The 15,715-nt window shown below is 45.5% G+C and overlaps 1 protein-coding gene across 2 annotated transcripts in view; it reads left to right on the forward strand.

Moving 5' to 3' along the window:
• Positions 1 to 15,715, forward strand: part of TPP2 (tripeptidyl peptidase 2) — a 1,218,153-nt gene that overhangs the window by 383,538 nt on the left and 818,900 nt on the right. For both annotated transcript variants that reach the window (XM_069637049.1, XM_069637048.1), the window contains exon 11: positions 14,651 to 14,799. In XM_069637049.1, coding sequence (XP_069493150.1) covers positions 14,651 to 14,799 — 149 coding nt within the window. The remainder of the gene's footprint in view (positions 1 to 14,650; positions 14,800 to 15,715) is intronic.

Consider the following 15,715-nt stretch of genomic DNA (forward strand, 5'->3'; position numbering starts at 1 on the left):
GACCAGGCGAATCACGTACTTTGTTGGTGATGCAGAAAAGGTGGCAAAACCACATTGACCAGAGAAGTTGCTGAAAGCCGTGCCAGAGGTCTTCCCTCGTGACTGACGCTGAGAGAACCCGTCCATTGTCCTGCCTTTCGTCATCAGACCAAGGATTCCGTAAATCGAGTCCAGCGCCACCACATCCAGGCAAATCCAGCCACTATCTTTCTTCTAACCAAAGGTACTGTGGGGAGAAAGTTAGTGCTTACCTTGATCAGTGAAATCGCTCCAGAGCGTGGAGTGCACCTAGACGTGTCCATGGTACCCCCTCTTGCCTCCGACTCAAGATGCTGCTTTTGTCCCTTTAGCAAGTCCTTTAACAGAGTCCAACATTGATTGTGTCCTCTGCTAGTGTAACACTAACCAAACATTTTCCTTCCCAAAAGTCACTATCTTATATGTGTATTTAGAGTAAATGTCTTCACCATATTTTTTTTTTCTTTTTGTGTACACCCATTTTTCATTAACTGTTCATCATATTGCATGTTATTTCATTGAATTAATACCAATAGCTATTCCAAGGTCAAAATAGAAACCTGATACAAAACATCTACATTTAAAACAACCCAAATGTATTGACACCTGGTAACCTCTTCACAATTCACACCACTGTTTGTATTTTATTGAATTTATATAGCCCTTTAATCCAAAGTGCTTTAATTGAGAACAAGCAAAATACAACAAGCATAAGTTGGCAATTGAATCACAACTCCAACAGTATAAAGAACAATTTACAATATTGCAGAGGTGAGGAGGGAGTAGAGAGGGGCAGAGGTGTGCGAGGGAATGGTAATAATAATAATAATTAGGCATTTATATAGCGCTACAAACCCTCAGGTATCTGAGCGCTGCTCATTATTACCCACAGTGTGTGGTGCTCATTTATCGACCTCGCAAGGATGAAAGGCTGAGTTTGGCCCCGCCGGGATTCGAACCTGCGTTAACAGGCTCTGCACGGATGTCAAAGCGAGCGCTCTACTCGCTGTGCCACTTGACCGGCTTAAGTGTTAGTGGAGGTAAGAGCGGGAGTAAGAAGGAATGCAAGAATGTGTGAGGAAGAAGAGAGGAAAGAGACTAGATGAGAGCAAGGGGTGGGGAGGAAGGAGGTAGAGAGGATGGAGAGGGTAAGGAAGAGCAGGAGTAGGAGGTGAGGAATGAGGTCGAGGGAGAAGAATGAGAGGAAACGAAGGGTGCTAGGGAGGTGAGTGAAAGAGATAAGATTTTAGAGAAGAGCGAAAGGAAGGGTAGGAGGGGGGAAGAGCAGATGTGAAGGGGGAGGCGGTTCTAGTGGAAGGGAGCAAGGAGTTGGAAAGAGCGGAAGCCGGAGGGGGCACAGGGAGGTGGAGGAGGAAAGAGTAGGAAAAGAGTAGGAAAAGATTAGCAGAGCGGAGAGAATGAGAAGGGGTATAGAAAGTAAGAAGGGAGGAGAGGTAGGGGGGTGCAAGACCATAGAAGGATTTGAAAACCAGACAGAGGAACTTGAATTTGAGCTGGGAGTGAAGAGAGCCAACCCAGAGAGGTGAAAGAAGAGGAGATGGAATCAAGTGGTGAGAGAAGGCAGAGGGCGCGGATGGCAGTGGTAGACCGATTTGAGTGGGGAGAGATGAGAGGAGGGGAGTCCAAAGGGAGGAACAGTAGAAGAGTGTGGAGAAAACGAGGGAGGTAATTAAAAGTTTAATAACATGAAAGGTAAGGAGGGGTCGAATTTTACGTATGTTGTAGAGTTGAAAGCGACAAGACTTGGCAGTAAGAGAAATGTGGTGAGATATAGAGAGGTGAGGGTCAACATGAAGAGCAAGGATATGGCATGGGGAGAGGCGAGTTAGGAGGGGGGTAAAGAGAATGGAAGGGGGAGGGGAGGGAGGAGGAAGAGTGTTGGCAGAGAGGAAAAGAAGTTCTGTTTTTTTAGCATTAAGAGTAAGAAAGTAATAGGACATCCAGGATTTAATAGCAGAAAGGCAAGAAGAGTTTATCATGAATGTCGGTAGAGAAGGAGAGGAAAAGCTGGTTATCATCCGCATAGAAATGGTGCAAGATACCAAAAGAGGAGATGATAGGAGCTGAGAAGGAAGTGTAGAGTGAGAAAAGAAAGGGGCCTAGGACAGAACCTTGCAGAACTCTGTGGTTAAGAGGATATGTGGGGGAGGAGGAGCCACCCCAGGAGACAGAAAAGGAACGGTTAGAGGGATAAGAGGAGAGCCAGTTAAGAACAGGGTCCTTGAAGCCAAATGAGGAGAGGGAATTGAGGAGAAGAGGATGGTCAACAGTATCAAAAGCGGCAGAAAGGTCAAGGAGAATAAGAATGGAGGAGTGTTTTGAGTAGTGTGCAGAGAAGAGCGAGTTAAGAACAGAGGTGAGGGCAGTTTCAGTGGCGTGCAGTGGGTGGAAGCCGGATTGGGTAGAGGGAAGGAGGGAGTGGTTGGAGAGGAAGGAAGCGAGTTGAGAATAGACAATGCGATCGAGAAGTTTGGAGAGGAAGTGTTGGAGAGAGATGGGTCAATAATTGGAAGCAAGATGGGGGGGGGGGATTAGCAGGATGTTTATTTGAGAATAAGGATGATAGTCACATGTTTAAAAGGAGTAGGGAGAGTGGAAGTTGCGAGGCAGATGTTGAAGGAGGAGGTAAGGTAGGGTATAAAGAGGGGTAGATTTTCGGGATGAGGGGGAGAAGCAGTAGGATGAGTGTTGGTTAGGATGAGGGTAACATCAGAATGAGTGCCGGGAGAGAAAGAGGACATAGAAAAGGGAGGAGGAGGAGGAGGAGGAGGAGGAGGAGGAGGAGGAGGAGGAGGAGGAGGAGGGGGAGGAGGGGAGTAGGAGGGGGAGGAGAGGATAGTTTGAAGGAGATTGAGGAGGCAAGATCAGTAGCGGAGAGAGAAGAGGCGATGGAGGGATCAGAGGTAGATGGAGAGAGAAGTCGGGCTAAAGTTTGAAAAATGTGGCGAGGGTGGGAGGATTGAGACTGGAGAAGGTCAGAGAAGTAGGTGCGTTTAGCGGAGTTAAGGCACGAGTCATAGAGGGTATTATAGGAGAAGTATGCAGATTGGTTAGAGGGTGGTTGGGTGTTTGAGCCATTGACGTTCAAGGCTCCTGAGGAGGTGGCGCATGGAGGAGAGATGAGGAGAAAGCCAAGGTTGAGCAGGTCGGGGAGGGGGGCAAAATGAGGAGAGGGGGGGTAGAGAATATCGAGAGTAGAAGAGAGAGAGAGGAAGTTAAGATGGAGGAGGTATCCGAGGCAGAGGGAGAGGAGGAGGAGGTGTAGGAGAGGGGGGGGGGAGAGGAGAGGGATGTAAGAAATAGAGAGGGGTAAAAGCCGCGTAGGTAATGCCGGAAGAAAGAGGTGGCGGATGGAGTGGGAGAAGGGGAGAGGGAAAAAGAGCGGAGAGTGATCAGACGGGTAGGTGGGAAGGGAGGATACAGGGGAGGCAATAAGCGTGGAAGTAAAGATGAGATCAATAGTAGAGCCAGATTGGTGAGTAGGAGGGGAGGGGAGAGAGGAGGTAGGAGGAGAGGAGAGGAGGGTTAGAAGAGAGGTGGAGATTAAAGTCACCTAGTAGAGGAGTGGGGCTGGGGGAAATGAGGCTGAGGAGATGGTCCATGTCCTCATAAAAGGAGCGGAGTGGGCCGGGGGGCGGTAGATAAGGAATGAGAGAGCATGAGGAGAATTAAAGATTTTGAACACATGAATTCAAAGGAAGGGAAGGTAGGTAGAGAAGTAGGGGATGGAGAGGTGGTGAAGTGTGGCGAAAGAGAAGGCCAAGACCACCTCCGCGGCCAGAAGAACAGGGGACATGTTCTAAGGAGGAGGAGGAGGAGGTGAGGGAGGCAGGTACAGAGGTGTTGAGGAGGGATCCAGGTTTCAGTGATGCAGAGAAATTGGAGGTTAAGGCGTAGGAAAAGGTCAAGGATGGCTGTGGTTTTATTACAGATCGACCTGGTGTTCCGGAGGGTGACGTCAAAGGCATTGGAGGTGTTGGTGAGATGAGGATAGTTAAGGTTGCGGCGTTGGGGTGAGGCGTTGGGGAAGAGGGATTGAGTGGGTGTGGGAAGAGGGGAGAAGATTGAGAGAAGTGTTTGCTATTAGGAGAATGCAGAGTATTTTGAGCGTGGAAAAGTGGAGAGGCGGGAGGGAAAAGGAGTGGGGCGGTATTGAGAGAGGTAAGGAAGTATAACAGGGAGAATGATCAGAATTGGACAATGGGTCGAGAAGCGGCTAAAGGGAGTATGCTTGAGAAGGAGAGAGGTGGATGGGAGAGGAGATGGGGCACAGGGTGGAGGGGTACGTAGGGGACAAGCACTGCAAGCAGTAGTACTATGGGCTGGTGGCAGACACTCTGATGTGGTCTGATGGAGGGAAGGCTTAGCCAGTAGCAGGAGGGATCACAGATGGTAACTAGAAGGGCCAAACTGTAGCAAATGGCAGTCATCCGAGGCAGCTGGTGAGTCAGATCAGCGAGGAGGAGTGAGACACAGGAGCTGCAGTAGAGCTGGTCCGATGGAGATGGCAGCAGAGGGGGGGCAAAGTAGCCCGCAGTTGATGGTAGTGGCGTAAATTGCTGCAGCCCGTATCAGATGGGGTGGGCCAGTAGGTCGACAGAGCCACAGGGACGTTGGGAGAAGTGGCGGAGGGTGCAGGAGGCAGCTACAGAAGAAGAGGGCAGAGGAGCAGCTGAGGTCAGCGGTAGCCAAAGAGAGGGTTGATGGCGGCCGCAGTTGATTGCGGTAGTAGTGGTCACTGTAGCTCGCAGCAGATGGAGCAATGGCCAGAGGATCTGTTGTGGTCCGCGGCAGCCAGTGGCGGGAGTGCAGCAGTCAGGGGGAGAAGTGGGCCCAGCAGTAGATTTTAACTGTTAACAGTGACACAGGAAAAACTATATTCTAAGTGTGCTTATTCAAACCTATTGAGAGCAATCTTTTTTGTATTCTTTCCCTTATTGTTTATTTGTATAGCGCCTATACACAATGTGTTTCAAAGCGCTTGAAGGAGGGAGGGTACATGGGAGAATACAGTTACATTCTTACAGGTCCTTGAAACAAATCTGAATATGCGAAATAACTATCAAATCATAAGCGATAGTACAAGTGCATTGAACAATAAGGGAGAGAGGAGGAAGGAAAAAAGGATACAATACTAGCAGTAACATTACTATGCCAGTCGACAGTTGTTGCAGTGCAAGAGTGCCAAGAGGGGGAAGGGGTGGCAGTGAGGGGATGGAGAGAGAAGGGGAAGAGGAGAGGAACAAACAATTGACTATCTGGGTAAGCCGGATTAAGATAGTGCTGGGAAGGGGTGGGAGGAGAATACAAGAAGGGAAGAGGGGGGGGGATAGACAAGCTGTTACCAAAGGTCAAGAGACCATGATAAGAGCAAGTGCTAAAATGAAGAAAGGTGAAGGGGAGGGCAGGATGGCTGACAGCCTCAGGGGGCCAAGTGGGGGGCACGCAGCAGGGCCCAAGAGAGCAGGGGGGGGGGGCACACTGTGGGAGCACACAGTGGGACACAGGGACCAGGAGGGGCACACAGGGGTACATGGGGACCAGTGGGCAACACAGTGGGACACGGGGACCGGGGGGGCACAGTGGGACACGGGGACCGGGGGGCACAGTGTGACACGGGGACCAGGGGGGCAACACAGTGGGACACGGGGACCAGCACAGTGGGACACAGGGACCAGGGGGGTGCACAGTGGGATACAGGGACCAGGGGGATGCACAGTAGGGGGACACGGGGACCACGGGGCACACATTGGGACATGGGGACCAGGGGGCACACAGGGGGACACGGCTTGTGGCATACCATGGTGGACAGGGGTAGACAGGGCCTTAGAAGTGGGGCCTTCGATGGTGTGGCTGGCTCCCGCCTCCCGGTTTTTGCCATTGGCTTAAGGGGCCTATAGCAGCCAATGGGAGAGGAGGCAGGGGCTGGCCCACTCCAAGAACAAAAACAAATTGGCAAACAACGTGGAACACGGCCATCTTGATGTGGCCTAACAAGGCATGGTGGCACAACACATTTTCATATTTAAAAGCAGAGTGCGAAATGAAATTAACGCACCATGCTGGTCGCACCAGCCAAAACAGGCACAGCACGATTAATAGTGCAGGTTCCAGGCAAAAAACAGGGTCGCTCGCCAAAGCAGTGATTTCACACGCAAATTGTTTAAATACTTACCCCCAGCAATGCGCATCATGAAAGGAAGTCCAGGCGCGATGGAGGGGCTGGGAGGCAGAGGGAAGAAGGCTCCGTCGGGGTGAAGATGCAGAAGGGAAAGGGCAGGATGGAGGCAGGGCCAAGAAATGAGCCTTCGAGGGTGTGGCCGGCTCCCGCCTCCCGGTTGCTGCCAATGGCTTAAGGGGACTATGGCAGCCAATGGGAGAGGAGGCAGAGGCTGGCCCACACCAAGAAAAAAGAATCAGCAAACGACGTGGAACACGGTCATCTTGAAGTGGGTGTACCCTTAATCACAGACGCCATCTTGGGTATTAGACGGTCGTGCTTCCGTAAAGGTCACGGCACAGAAACCGCTCTACTAGACATCAAAACCCAAATCACCAACATCATGGATAAGGGCAAACCAGCCCTTCTGCTTCTTCTAGATGTCTCAGCTGTGTTTGATCTGGTAGACCACAACCTTCTGACCTCACACCTTTCCAATGCAGCCCACTTTTCTAAAAAAAGCAACCTCTTGGATAACCTCCTTCTTGGAAGGTAGAGCCATGAAGGTCTACTCCGACCTGGCCAATGCAGCTCCCGACACCATTCACTGCAGAGTGCCCCAAGGATCCTGTACTGCATCCTCCCTCCCCCCTACAACCTATTTACTAAGCCTCTGTTTGACTTACTGGACTCGCTCGGCATAGCATACACGAACTATGCTGATGATACTCAAGTACTTCTCCCCTCTCTGGTGACTACGACCAAGACGCAGCAGCCCTCCACCAAATCTACACCACCATCCAAACCTGGATGGCAATCAATGGTCTCTGCCTTAACAGGGACAAAACCGATATCATACTCCTTGGGTCCCAAAGAAATGTTGCCTAAACTTAACAAAAAATCTGACAACTTCACAATCGACATTACCAACATTCCCGTCTCCACCTCCGTAAAAACTCTTGGAGTCTACCTTGACTGGGCCCTCTCCATGGCACGACCGGTTAGCGCCATTGATTCAGCCCACACCGCCAAACTCATAAATGCCATGAAGCCTTTCTTAACCCCCTTAAACTACCTCTCTATCGCCTGCGCCACAATCACAGCCAAGCTAGACTATTGCAATGCCATCCTTGCAGGCACCTCTGCCAAAAATTTCAACAGGCTCCAAATCGTGCAGAACAATGCGCAGCACGCAGCATTCCCAATAGAGTACACATCCCTCAAGCCAGCAAGCTGCTCACTGGCTACCCATCAAGGAACGGGTCAACTTCAAAATCCTAACCATCCAACCAAGTACCAAATGAGATTGGTCTATCTCACATTTATTTTATATAAAGGTTGTGATCAATATGGACCAATCTATTCTATTCACCACTTCTGTTGCATGCAAAAACACCATGTGGTATTCGTACTGAGGGATCGCCAGTGGAATCTTCCAGAATTTTAATAGCTTTAGGCTTCCAACAGAGTAAAATGAGAATGCATTAAAAACTTAGCTCTGTGCTAGGCACGCAGAGTGCTACATCGAAGTATCAATTTTTATCTTTTCTTTCATTTCTTTCTGTGCCTCTTAACTAATGTGCACTGGGCTAATAGTTCCCTTTCCTCATGGTGCCTTTCAATTTTTCTGTAGCCCATGATGATTTTTTTTTCTTTTTTTTTTCCTATGAACAAACCCATGGCGAATCCTCCTGTATTTGGTTTAAGAAGTTTCAATCATGATTGCTAAGGTCCCTGTTATTTGCATGTCACAGAGCCCAACATTTTTTAATCCGTCCAGAACTTGTGTATTTACAACTATACACCTGTGCAATCCCTGCATATACCACAAAGTGACATTCAAATCTGCCAACAAGCTTATTCCTTTCTGTGATCTACGTGTAGTCCAGTATGAATAGTGATAATGTTGTGTATTAGTCTTCTGGGTCTCAACAGTCCTGTGCGATAGTGGCGTTTACACGCCAACTCTCATGCCTGTTCTTATGATCAGAGCTCCGAAACAGACCATGGACTACTACATAGTGATTGTCTATCAGTATTTGTGGTTGCCATTTTACAGTGGCTATGCAGCACCATGTTCGTGTTAACTTATTGTTCCACTGGAACAGTTCCAATCTTTAACGCGTTACACGTTCTATTTCAAAATCAGAAGGTATCATGTAATGAATCCCCTACTCTGATTTACAGAGAGGAATGGGATCTCTTTCACTATCTTACCTCTTATGGATTGGCATCATAGAATGAGATCATTCTACTCAACACAGATATTCATACCTCCACGCACTGTGTCAAGGGGGTAAATCCACTGTTCGATCTTGCATAACTGTTTATCTAAATTGCCCCCTCTTGGGTGGGATGTGATTTTCTGTATGACAAACCATTTAATGTCCTTGTCTGTGCGTCCATACATTCTGTAGTGATCCATTAGTGGTTTATCTGGAATTTGATTCGTAATGCACGACTTGTGCTCAGAAATCCATTGTTTGATGGGTGTGAAGGTCTTGCCTACATATAGTAGGTGGCAACAGCTTTATATGACCTATATCGCATTCTTAGTATTACAGTTCGTATGCAATGTCGAAGTCCACCTAATGTTATATTGGAGGCATTATCTTGTCTCTGTAAACTGGCATGCAAAACAATGCCCACATTTGTAATGTCCCCTGATTGGGGAAAGGCCCCAAATCGTACATAGGGACTTATCCTTTGGCTGCCTAAATGTTTGTACTAGTCTGTCTTAAATGAAACCTTTTTTTTTTAAGCAAAGTCCCCAGGAATTTGATTAGACGCTAGTTTTTCTGTACAATACTTTGAGCCTATTGCTAATAGGACTCCCAGTAATCTCTGCCATGGATCCTTTGTCTGGGCACTAAGCACAGTTCCCTGTTCATATTGGCTGCTCGTTTTTTGGTCTTTCTGATAACCTTATTTGGATATCCACGTTGTTTGAGTCCCTTTTTTAGATTGTGTGCTTGGCTTAACAAAATCTGCTTTTCTGGTGCAGTTTTACCTTGCTCTGAGAGATGCCCATACGGAAAATTCAATTTCACATCCATAGAGTGAAAACTATTGAAGTGTAACAGGCTATTGAGATCCGTAGGCTATTTTATAAAGGTCTGTTTGAGGAAACAGACCTTTGTAAATCTGCAGGTGTGCGCAGTGTTTCCGTGTGACTGGGGACTGGCAGTATATTCTGCTATTCACTTCATTTCATCGAGCTGAGGAGTCTACTGTTTCTATTAGCTGTAAGCTGCGATCTGGGAGGCAGGACTTCAAAAAGCCCCAGACTTGCGGAGCGCGCAGTGTGTGCAGTGTTTTTCCATGTTCCGTCCCCGCAGGCACAGCGGGAAGACCTGGCAAAAGGTAATCGGACACTTGAGATAAGTACTTGAACAGTTTAAATATGCTTTTGCATGTGTAACCTAATCTTTGTTTGCATTGCAGAGTTGTGTACCGGGTGAGAATCCCAGTCAGAATAACGTCATGGTGCTCAGCAGTGCATGCAAACATAGTAATTAACTGCTCGGCAGCGTTGGGAGTGTCACTTGTAGCCCTCGCTGCATACAGTATTAGGTGCCTTTATGGAGTGTGGTAATGTTATCGAATTACCATAGCGTGACGACACCGAGTAGCCTACCTTGTGATTAAAAGTGGACAGACATGACATATTGTTGATTCCGAATACAGAGGCACAGGTGTTTAGAGATTATATAACCTGAACATCTTGGACTACGGAAACACTCATAATACCTACGATTAAATAATTACCCATCTGTAGAGATATAAATATGCCATTTCAAATCAAACCTCAGAGCTCTGAATACAACTTGAGGAATGCAGGCGAGGCAAAAACAGAGGTCCCCTTGCAGGCCATGACTAATAAGGGGGGGGAAAAGAGTTACGGATAAGACCATTATGCACAATGTGGAACTATTCTGACCTTCTTTATGGGGCTCCACCTGTCCCGGATGAGCTAGGGGTGGAACTAAATGGGGAGAGCCCCGAAGAGACTAGAGTGACCCATGATTGTTCCAACTATGAGGATATTGACAATTCTTTGCTGGATTTATGTTTGTCTATCCAGCAAAGTATTGCCACAGTTGCAGAAGGGCCTTGAGGTTGGGGATTGAGGTTGAGGCTCAGGTTATAAGACCGGGAGGAAATTCACCACCTGCAACGGCCGCCTCTCGCCTTTCCGCCTCACCAAACCTAGTTTGACTCCCAAGGAGACGTTCAGGTCGAAGAATCAATGTTACAAGACTCTCCGGTTAATACCCAGTCAGTGTTTGCAGAGCTTCGTTCCTTCATGCTATCAACACAATTTGCAATGAAGATTTTACTAAAGCTCTGCGGGAAGACTCACCATAATTTACAGTAATCCCCGAGGGTCAATACACCTCCTAAATTTGGGGGACTCTGTTTGCAATATAGTACAAGCGACATTTTTTGTTTAGGTCTTCTGCTTGCACAGTCACAACTTTACCGACGGGTACCCTTGTGAAAGTCCCCTGAGGCCAGTGCTTTCACCACATATGGCTCATCTCATTTGCCACCAGTTTCCTAGTGCTGCTTAACACGATCAAATAATTCTCCTGGTTGCAAACAGACTTAATTTAGTTGTGCTAACAGTATGCAGCTAACAGTGTGATATGCAGTTCTACCACTATTTTGGCACTACACAAACTGACAAACGTCTAACCGGTGGCACCAAGCATTGGTTTATACTCCATGTTAGACCACTCTAATGCAGAATCCTCGGTTACTGGGGCATGTATGATTAATATCTGCACCTGGAGGGTTTAAGGTCTTCATCAAGTTTCTAACAAAAAGAAAATGCATCAATTTTTTTCCATCAAATGCTTTTTTTGTAATTTTTGGGGGGTTACCCCTGACTCCCCTGTTTTTTACCATTATGAAACCACCCCAAACAAAATCAACCCTTAAACCCACACAAACATACATTCGATGGTAAAAGTTTAGTTGCAAAACGTTCGATGGAATTCATTTCGTTGTAAACTATTTCGATGGAAATACCAGATACCCACCGGGAGGTTTGTATATCAATAGACTTGTGGAAGCAAAGTCTGCACAAACACCGGGGGAGGGTGTAAGTGAGGCGGTCTCATTTATGATTTGCATTGTCAGTTTTCGCTTTGAAGTAGACTGTGTATTGGCAAAATGAGGCCAATGAATTCGTTTTTGAATTTTTTTTTTAAGTGACTTTTCTTTCGCTTATGTTAATGCAGACCCTCTTACTCGTGAGACAATGGCCTGAGTTGTGGATGGCTTCAGGTCATGGCACCTGTCTATACAAAAACGTCGTCTGGGGTGACTGCTTTTTTTTTGTTGTGAGGGGAGTAAGTTGTAAGAGGTTTACCTCCCTAATTTCCTGGAGGGGCAGGGTGTGGTGGGTCTAAATGGTGGTATTCTCAGGCGGAGAGAGTGGGCCCCCCTACCCCCAGGGTATTGTATAGTAGGCCTTGAAATGATGAATAGGTAGACATTTGGGCTGGACCATTAAGAGAGATAGGCTTTAATTTCGTATTATGCTCATAGCACTTAGTTTCAATGTCGATTACTATGGCTGGAGATGTTTAACACGCATGCAGTCATTATTTTTCTGCCTCTCCCATGCCCTAACTTGTCGCAGATAATCCTCACCTGTTGCATGCATGTATACGGGGGTATCGTAATTGACAGTTTGCCCTTGAACATCATTACACTTGGGGGATTTCAGGAAGAGCGGATTGCTAATTTGATATGGCACATTCAAAGCATGTTGTGGGCATGAGTATGTCCATAATCCATGGAGCGAGGCCTCTTGCACTGGTTTGAGGGTCCAGCATTGCTCATATTTCTTGGAATCAGAAGTTGCATTACCATCCGTAGGCCAGGGATGAGTAAATTAAAGAAAGTTGATATTTTGGTAGTAAACCACTAAATCTTAGGATGCGTTCTGGTTCAGGATAGGATTTCAGTATGGAACCGATCAATTATGAGATAGTGGCGAATTTCGGTCGGGGTCACTGTCCCATACTATGGGGAGAAAGGGTTGTGTGCTAATAAAGTAGCTTGGGTGGTAATTAGGGGTGCGGTTGATATGTGATCGGTATATAGGAAATATATTTGGAAGAAGGATAAGAAATGTGAGGAAACTGTTACTTCTCTTAGCACACGTAGGGGAGACTCAAGGGTTGAATTTGAGAGTGGTGAATGGTTTTGAGTTAGATTGAGCTTGAGCAGATTATGGATTATATGAAGGGGTTTGAAGGGTTTTATATGGATGAATGGATATTGAGGATAGGACTGGAAACTAGGGGGGGGGGGAACAGGGCAGTGTTTCTCTCTGCGTGGTTACAGAAGGGAAGTTCCAGTGGTTTGGGATGGAGAAATCCAAGGAGGTCTTAGTGTTTGGTTTTGTTTTTAGTGGTGGGTGTTATGCGTTCACAGGTATCATCACGGGGGGGGGGGGTGATTAACAGCGCAAACATAGCGATTTCATATAAACAGAGTTTGCAGGTGATTTCCTGGAATGTTAATGGAGCGAACTGTGTAAATAAGAGGAAAATGATTTTGAGCAGACTAGATGAGTTCAGGGCAGAGGTTTCGCTGCTCCAGGAAACGCATTTATTAGAGACTGATGCTGAGAAGTGGAAACGAGAATGAGTTGGTGATGTGTTTTGCTCTGCTTTCACCTCAAGCTCTAGAGGTGTATGTATGTTGATTAGGAAGAATTTACCAATTTCAGGCATCAGTTGTATAAGGGACAAGGAGGGAAGAATTGTATGTGAATATGAAAATTAATAATGTTACATACTGTATATGTAATATCTATGCTCCTAATAGTGGTGATGTGTTTTTTTTTATACACACTTGCACAGTTTTTGTAAAGTGTGAATGAAAGGAATGTTATTGTGGGGGGAGATTTTAATGTCACTCTAGACCCACAGCTGGATAAGAGTGGGAGAATTTTGAGCTTTGAAAACAACTTGAAAAGGACGACCTTGAAGTTTGACTGAGTGAAATCTATTAGATTTGTGGAGACTACAGAATCCTTTACTCCGACAATATTCCTTTTACTCAGCCAAACATACTCACGGGTTGACCTATTCTTGACTTGAGGATTGTGCACGCAGAATTACAAAGGGGGTGATACTAAAGGCATCATAATCTCGGACCATGCATCAATCGCTCTGGAAATGAAGTTCGCCTTTCCATTACCTAAAACAAGTACATGGAGAATTAATGTATCACTTCTTGATGACATGGACATATTGGATAAAATAGTAAAAGCAAGGTTTTTTGTAGTTGAGAACTGGACTGGAGAAGTGAAAGTGGAATATGTGTGGGAGGCTTTCAAGTCCTACATAAGAGGAATGCTGATGGGCCTCTCGAGCAAAAGGAAAAAAGAAAGATTAAGAACCTGAATGAGGAAATTGTGGAACTGGAAAAGCAAAATATGCAAACAAAGTGAACTTTCAATGTGTAACAATTGTAACCTCGAGCAACTACAGCAGTGGCCTTTGGAAAGTATCCTGAATTAATCCTGTGTGTTTTGGTTCTATGTACTAGATATTTAAAAGTGATTCTTGTGTAAATATAATATATATTTGAGTAAGTATTTCTTTGTGCTTTACTAACTAGGTTCAGTGTAATTGGCTACAGCTCGCATCTTTCTCTTAAGATCAGCTTTACTGCTCTGCCACTCTACCAAGGTTCCAGCAGTAGTACAGACTGATACTAAGATGTGGGGTTCTACAAACCACTGGGATAGTTTTGTGAAGTGCTACCTTGCCGAGGACTTGGGAAATCTCCCCTAACACTTATCCATGTTAAATCTTGGTCTTTTTTCAGAAACTCAAATGAATGCCTTCTAATCTTAGTTTGTGTCTAAAACAGCTGTCTTATTTTTCGATTTTGTGGCAGTTTTTGTGGCAGTTTTTGTTTGTAGCATTTAATCTTTTAGTGCGCACTAAAGGTTTGTATTGGCACAAATTGCCACCATGCCAATTTAAAATGACTTCTGCCAATGTTGCAGTAAATAAATATGGTGACCAGTAGGGCCATAAGGAAAGGGGACCCTCTTGATATTTTGCTTAATTTATGTAGACTGTTTGTTTTTTATGTATTTGTAAAGTTCCCAAAGATCCCACCTAGTAAATGTATTGGCTGGAGAAGGGGGTTGAGGGGTTAGTCTTCAAAGTGAAGGCCAAAGGTGGAACAGTCTTGGCCATAAGATTACAATTATGGCAATGCCATAAAATTCTTCTAGAAGTGGTAAACTATTTTCGGCATATCAGGTAGTTACATTTATCAATGTTTATCGTTTTTTTAAAGCGTGCCAACTGCTTGTAACACATTGAGCTTGCTAATGTGGAGTTTGTAAGACTGTCTTGAATTTTAGCTGTTGTAGTTCTAAATCTATGCAATTTTATATTTTGTTTTATCTAGTACTGATGGTGCACTTGGAGTAAGCATCAGTGCGCCTGGTGGTGCCATAGCTTCTGTTCCCAACTGGACCTTGCGTGGAACACAGCTCATGAATGGTACTTCAATGTCCTCTCCAAATGCTTGTGGCGGGATTGCATTAGTGTTATCAGGTAATCCCCATTTTTCTAGTATCATGCAACAGTCCCAATACCAATGTTGGTTTTAGTTCGAAATTAACATTTTTTAGGCGTTGATTTAATAAATAAAACACCAAAAGATGTTGGTTTGCTGATGTAGTTTACTTAAGAGTTGCAGATAAAGTGACTGAATAAAACATGTTTAGAGCCGAATACACCATAACATGGCATGTGTGTCTGGAATGAATGATTACATGTACACATTTAATGTCAACTGGTTGGAAGGGACCAGTGCTCAAAATCATCACAAGGTAAACAAAATGTTCATGATCAGAAATGTATGATTCATCTGAAACTGAAGTGGTCATTCAAAAGTTGAAATCTCAGATTTCTCAGTCACACACCTTGTACAAGTCTAAAAGATCCTCTCCTGGCAATGCAAAACCTGCATAAAGTTATCACAAAATGCCTTGTAATCTGAAACATTTTTTTGGTCAAACTATTGGTCAGTAATCCCATCGCTTGGTGTTCATAAAAATGCAACAGATGCATGCTTCTTTTCTCTTAAGCCTTAGAAGTAGTCTTTACCAATTCCTACCATACCAACCATCCGGGGGTCACTATTGCTAGAAATCCTAACCTATTAATCTGTTCACAAATTTAGGGTGAACAAACTAAAGGTTAACCAATCCTTTTCATTGTGCTCATCCAAAACAATGTTTAAGGAATGGTCACCCCATGCTTTCTTGATGAATCATCAGTACACCTGCGCTGCACCTCCATAGCGATGTATTACAAGTGCTTTCTTTGTAGCATCACTTATATTTTGATGGACTTAACAATGTGATCCAACATTGTTCGCCATGGCCTTCTTGTGGTAATTGGCAGTCACACACAATTGAGTTAATGTTGTTTTCTCTGATGGCACGAAGGCAGCAAAGGCCCCTGC

This window comes from Ambystoma mexicanum, chromosome 7p, assembly GCF_040938575.1.
Source record: "Ambystoma mexicanum isolate Mex_15411 chromosome 7p, UKY_AmexF1_1, whole genome shotgun sequence".
Lineage (NCBI taxonomy): Eukaryota > Metazoa > Chordata > Amphibia > Caudata > Ambystomatidae > Ambystoma > Ambystoma mexicanum.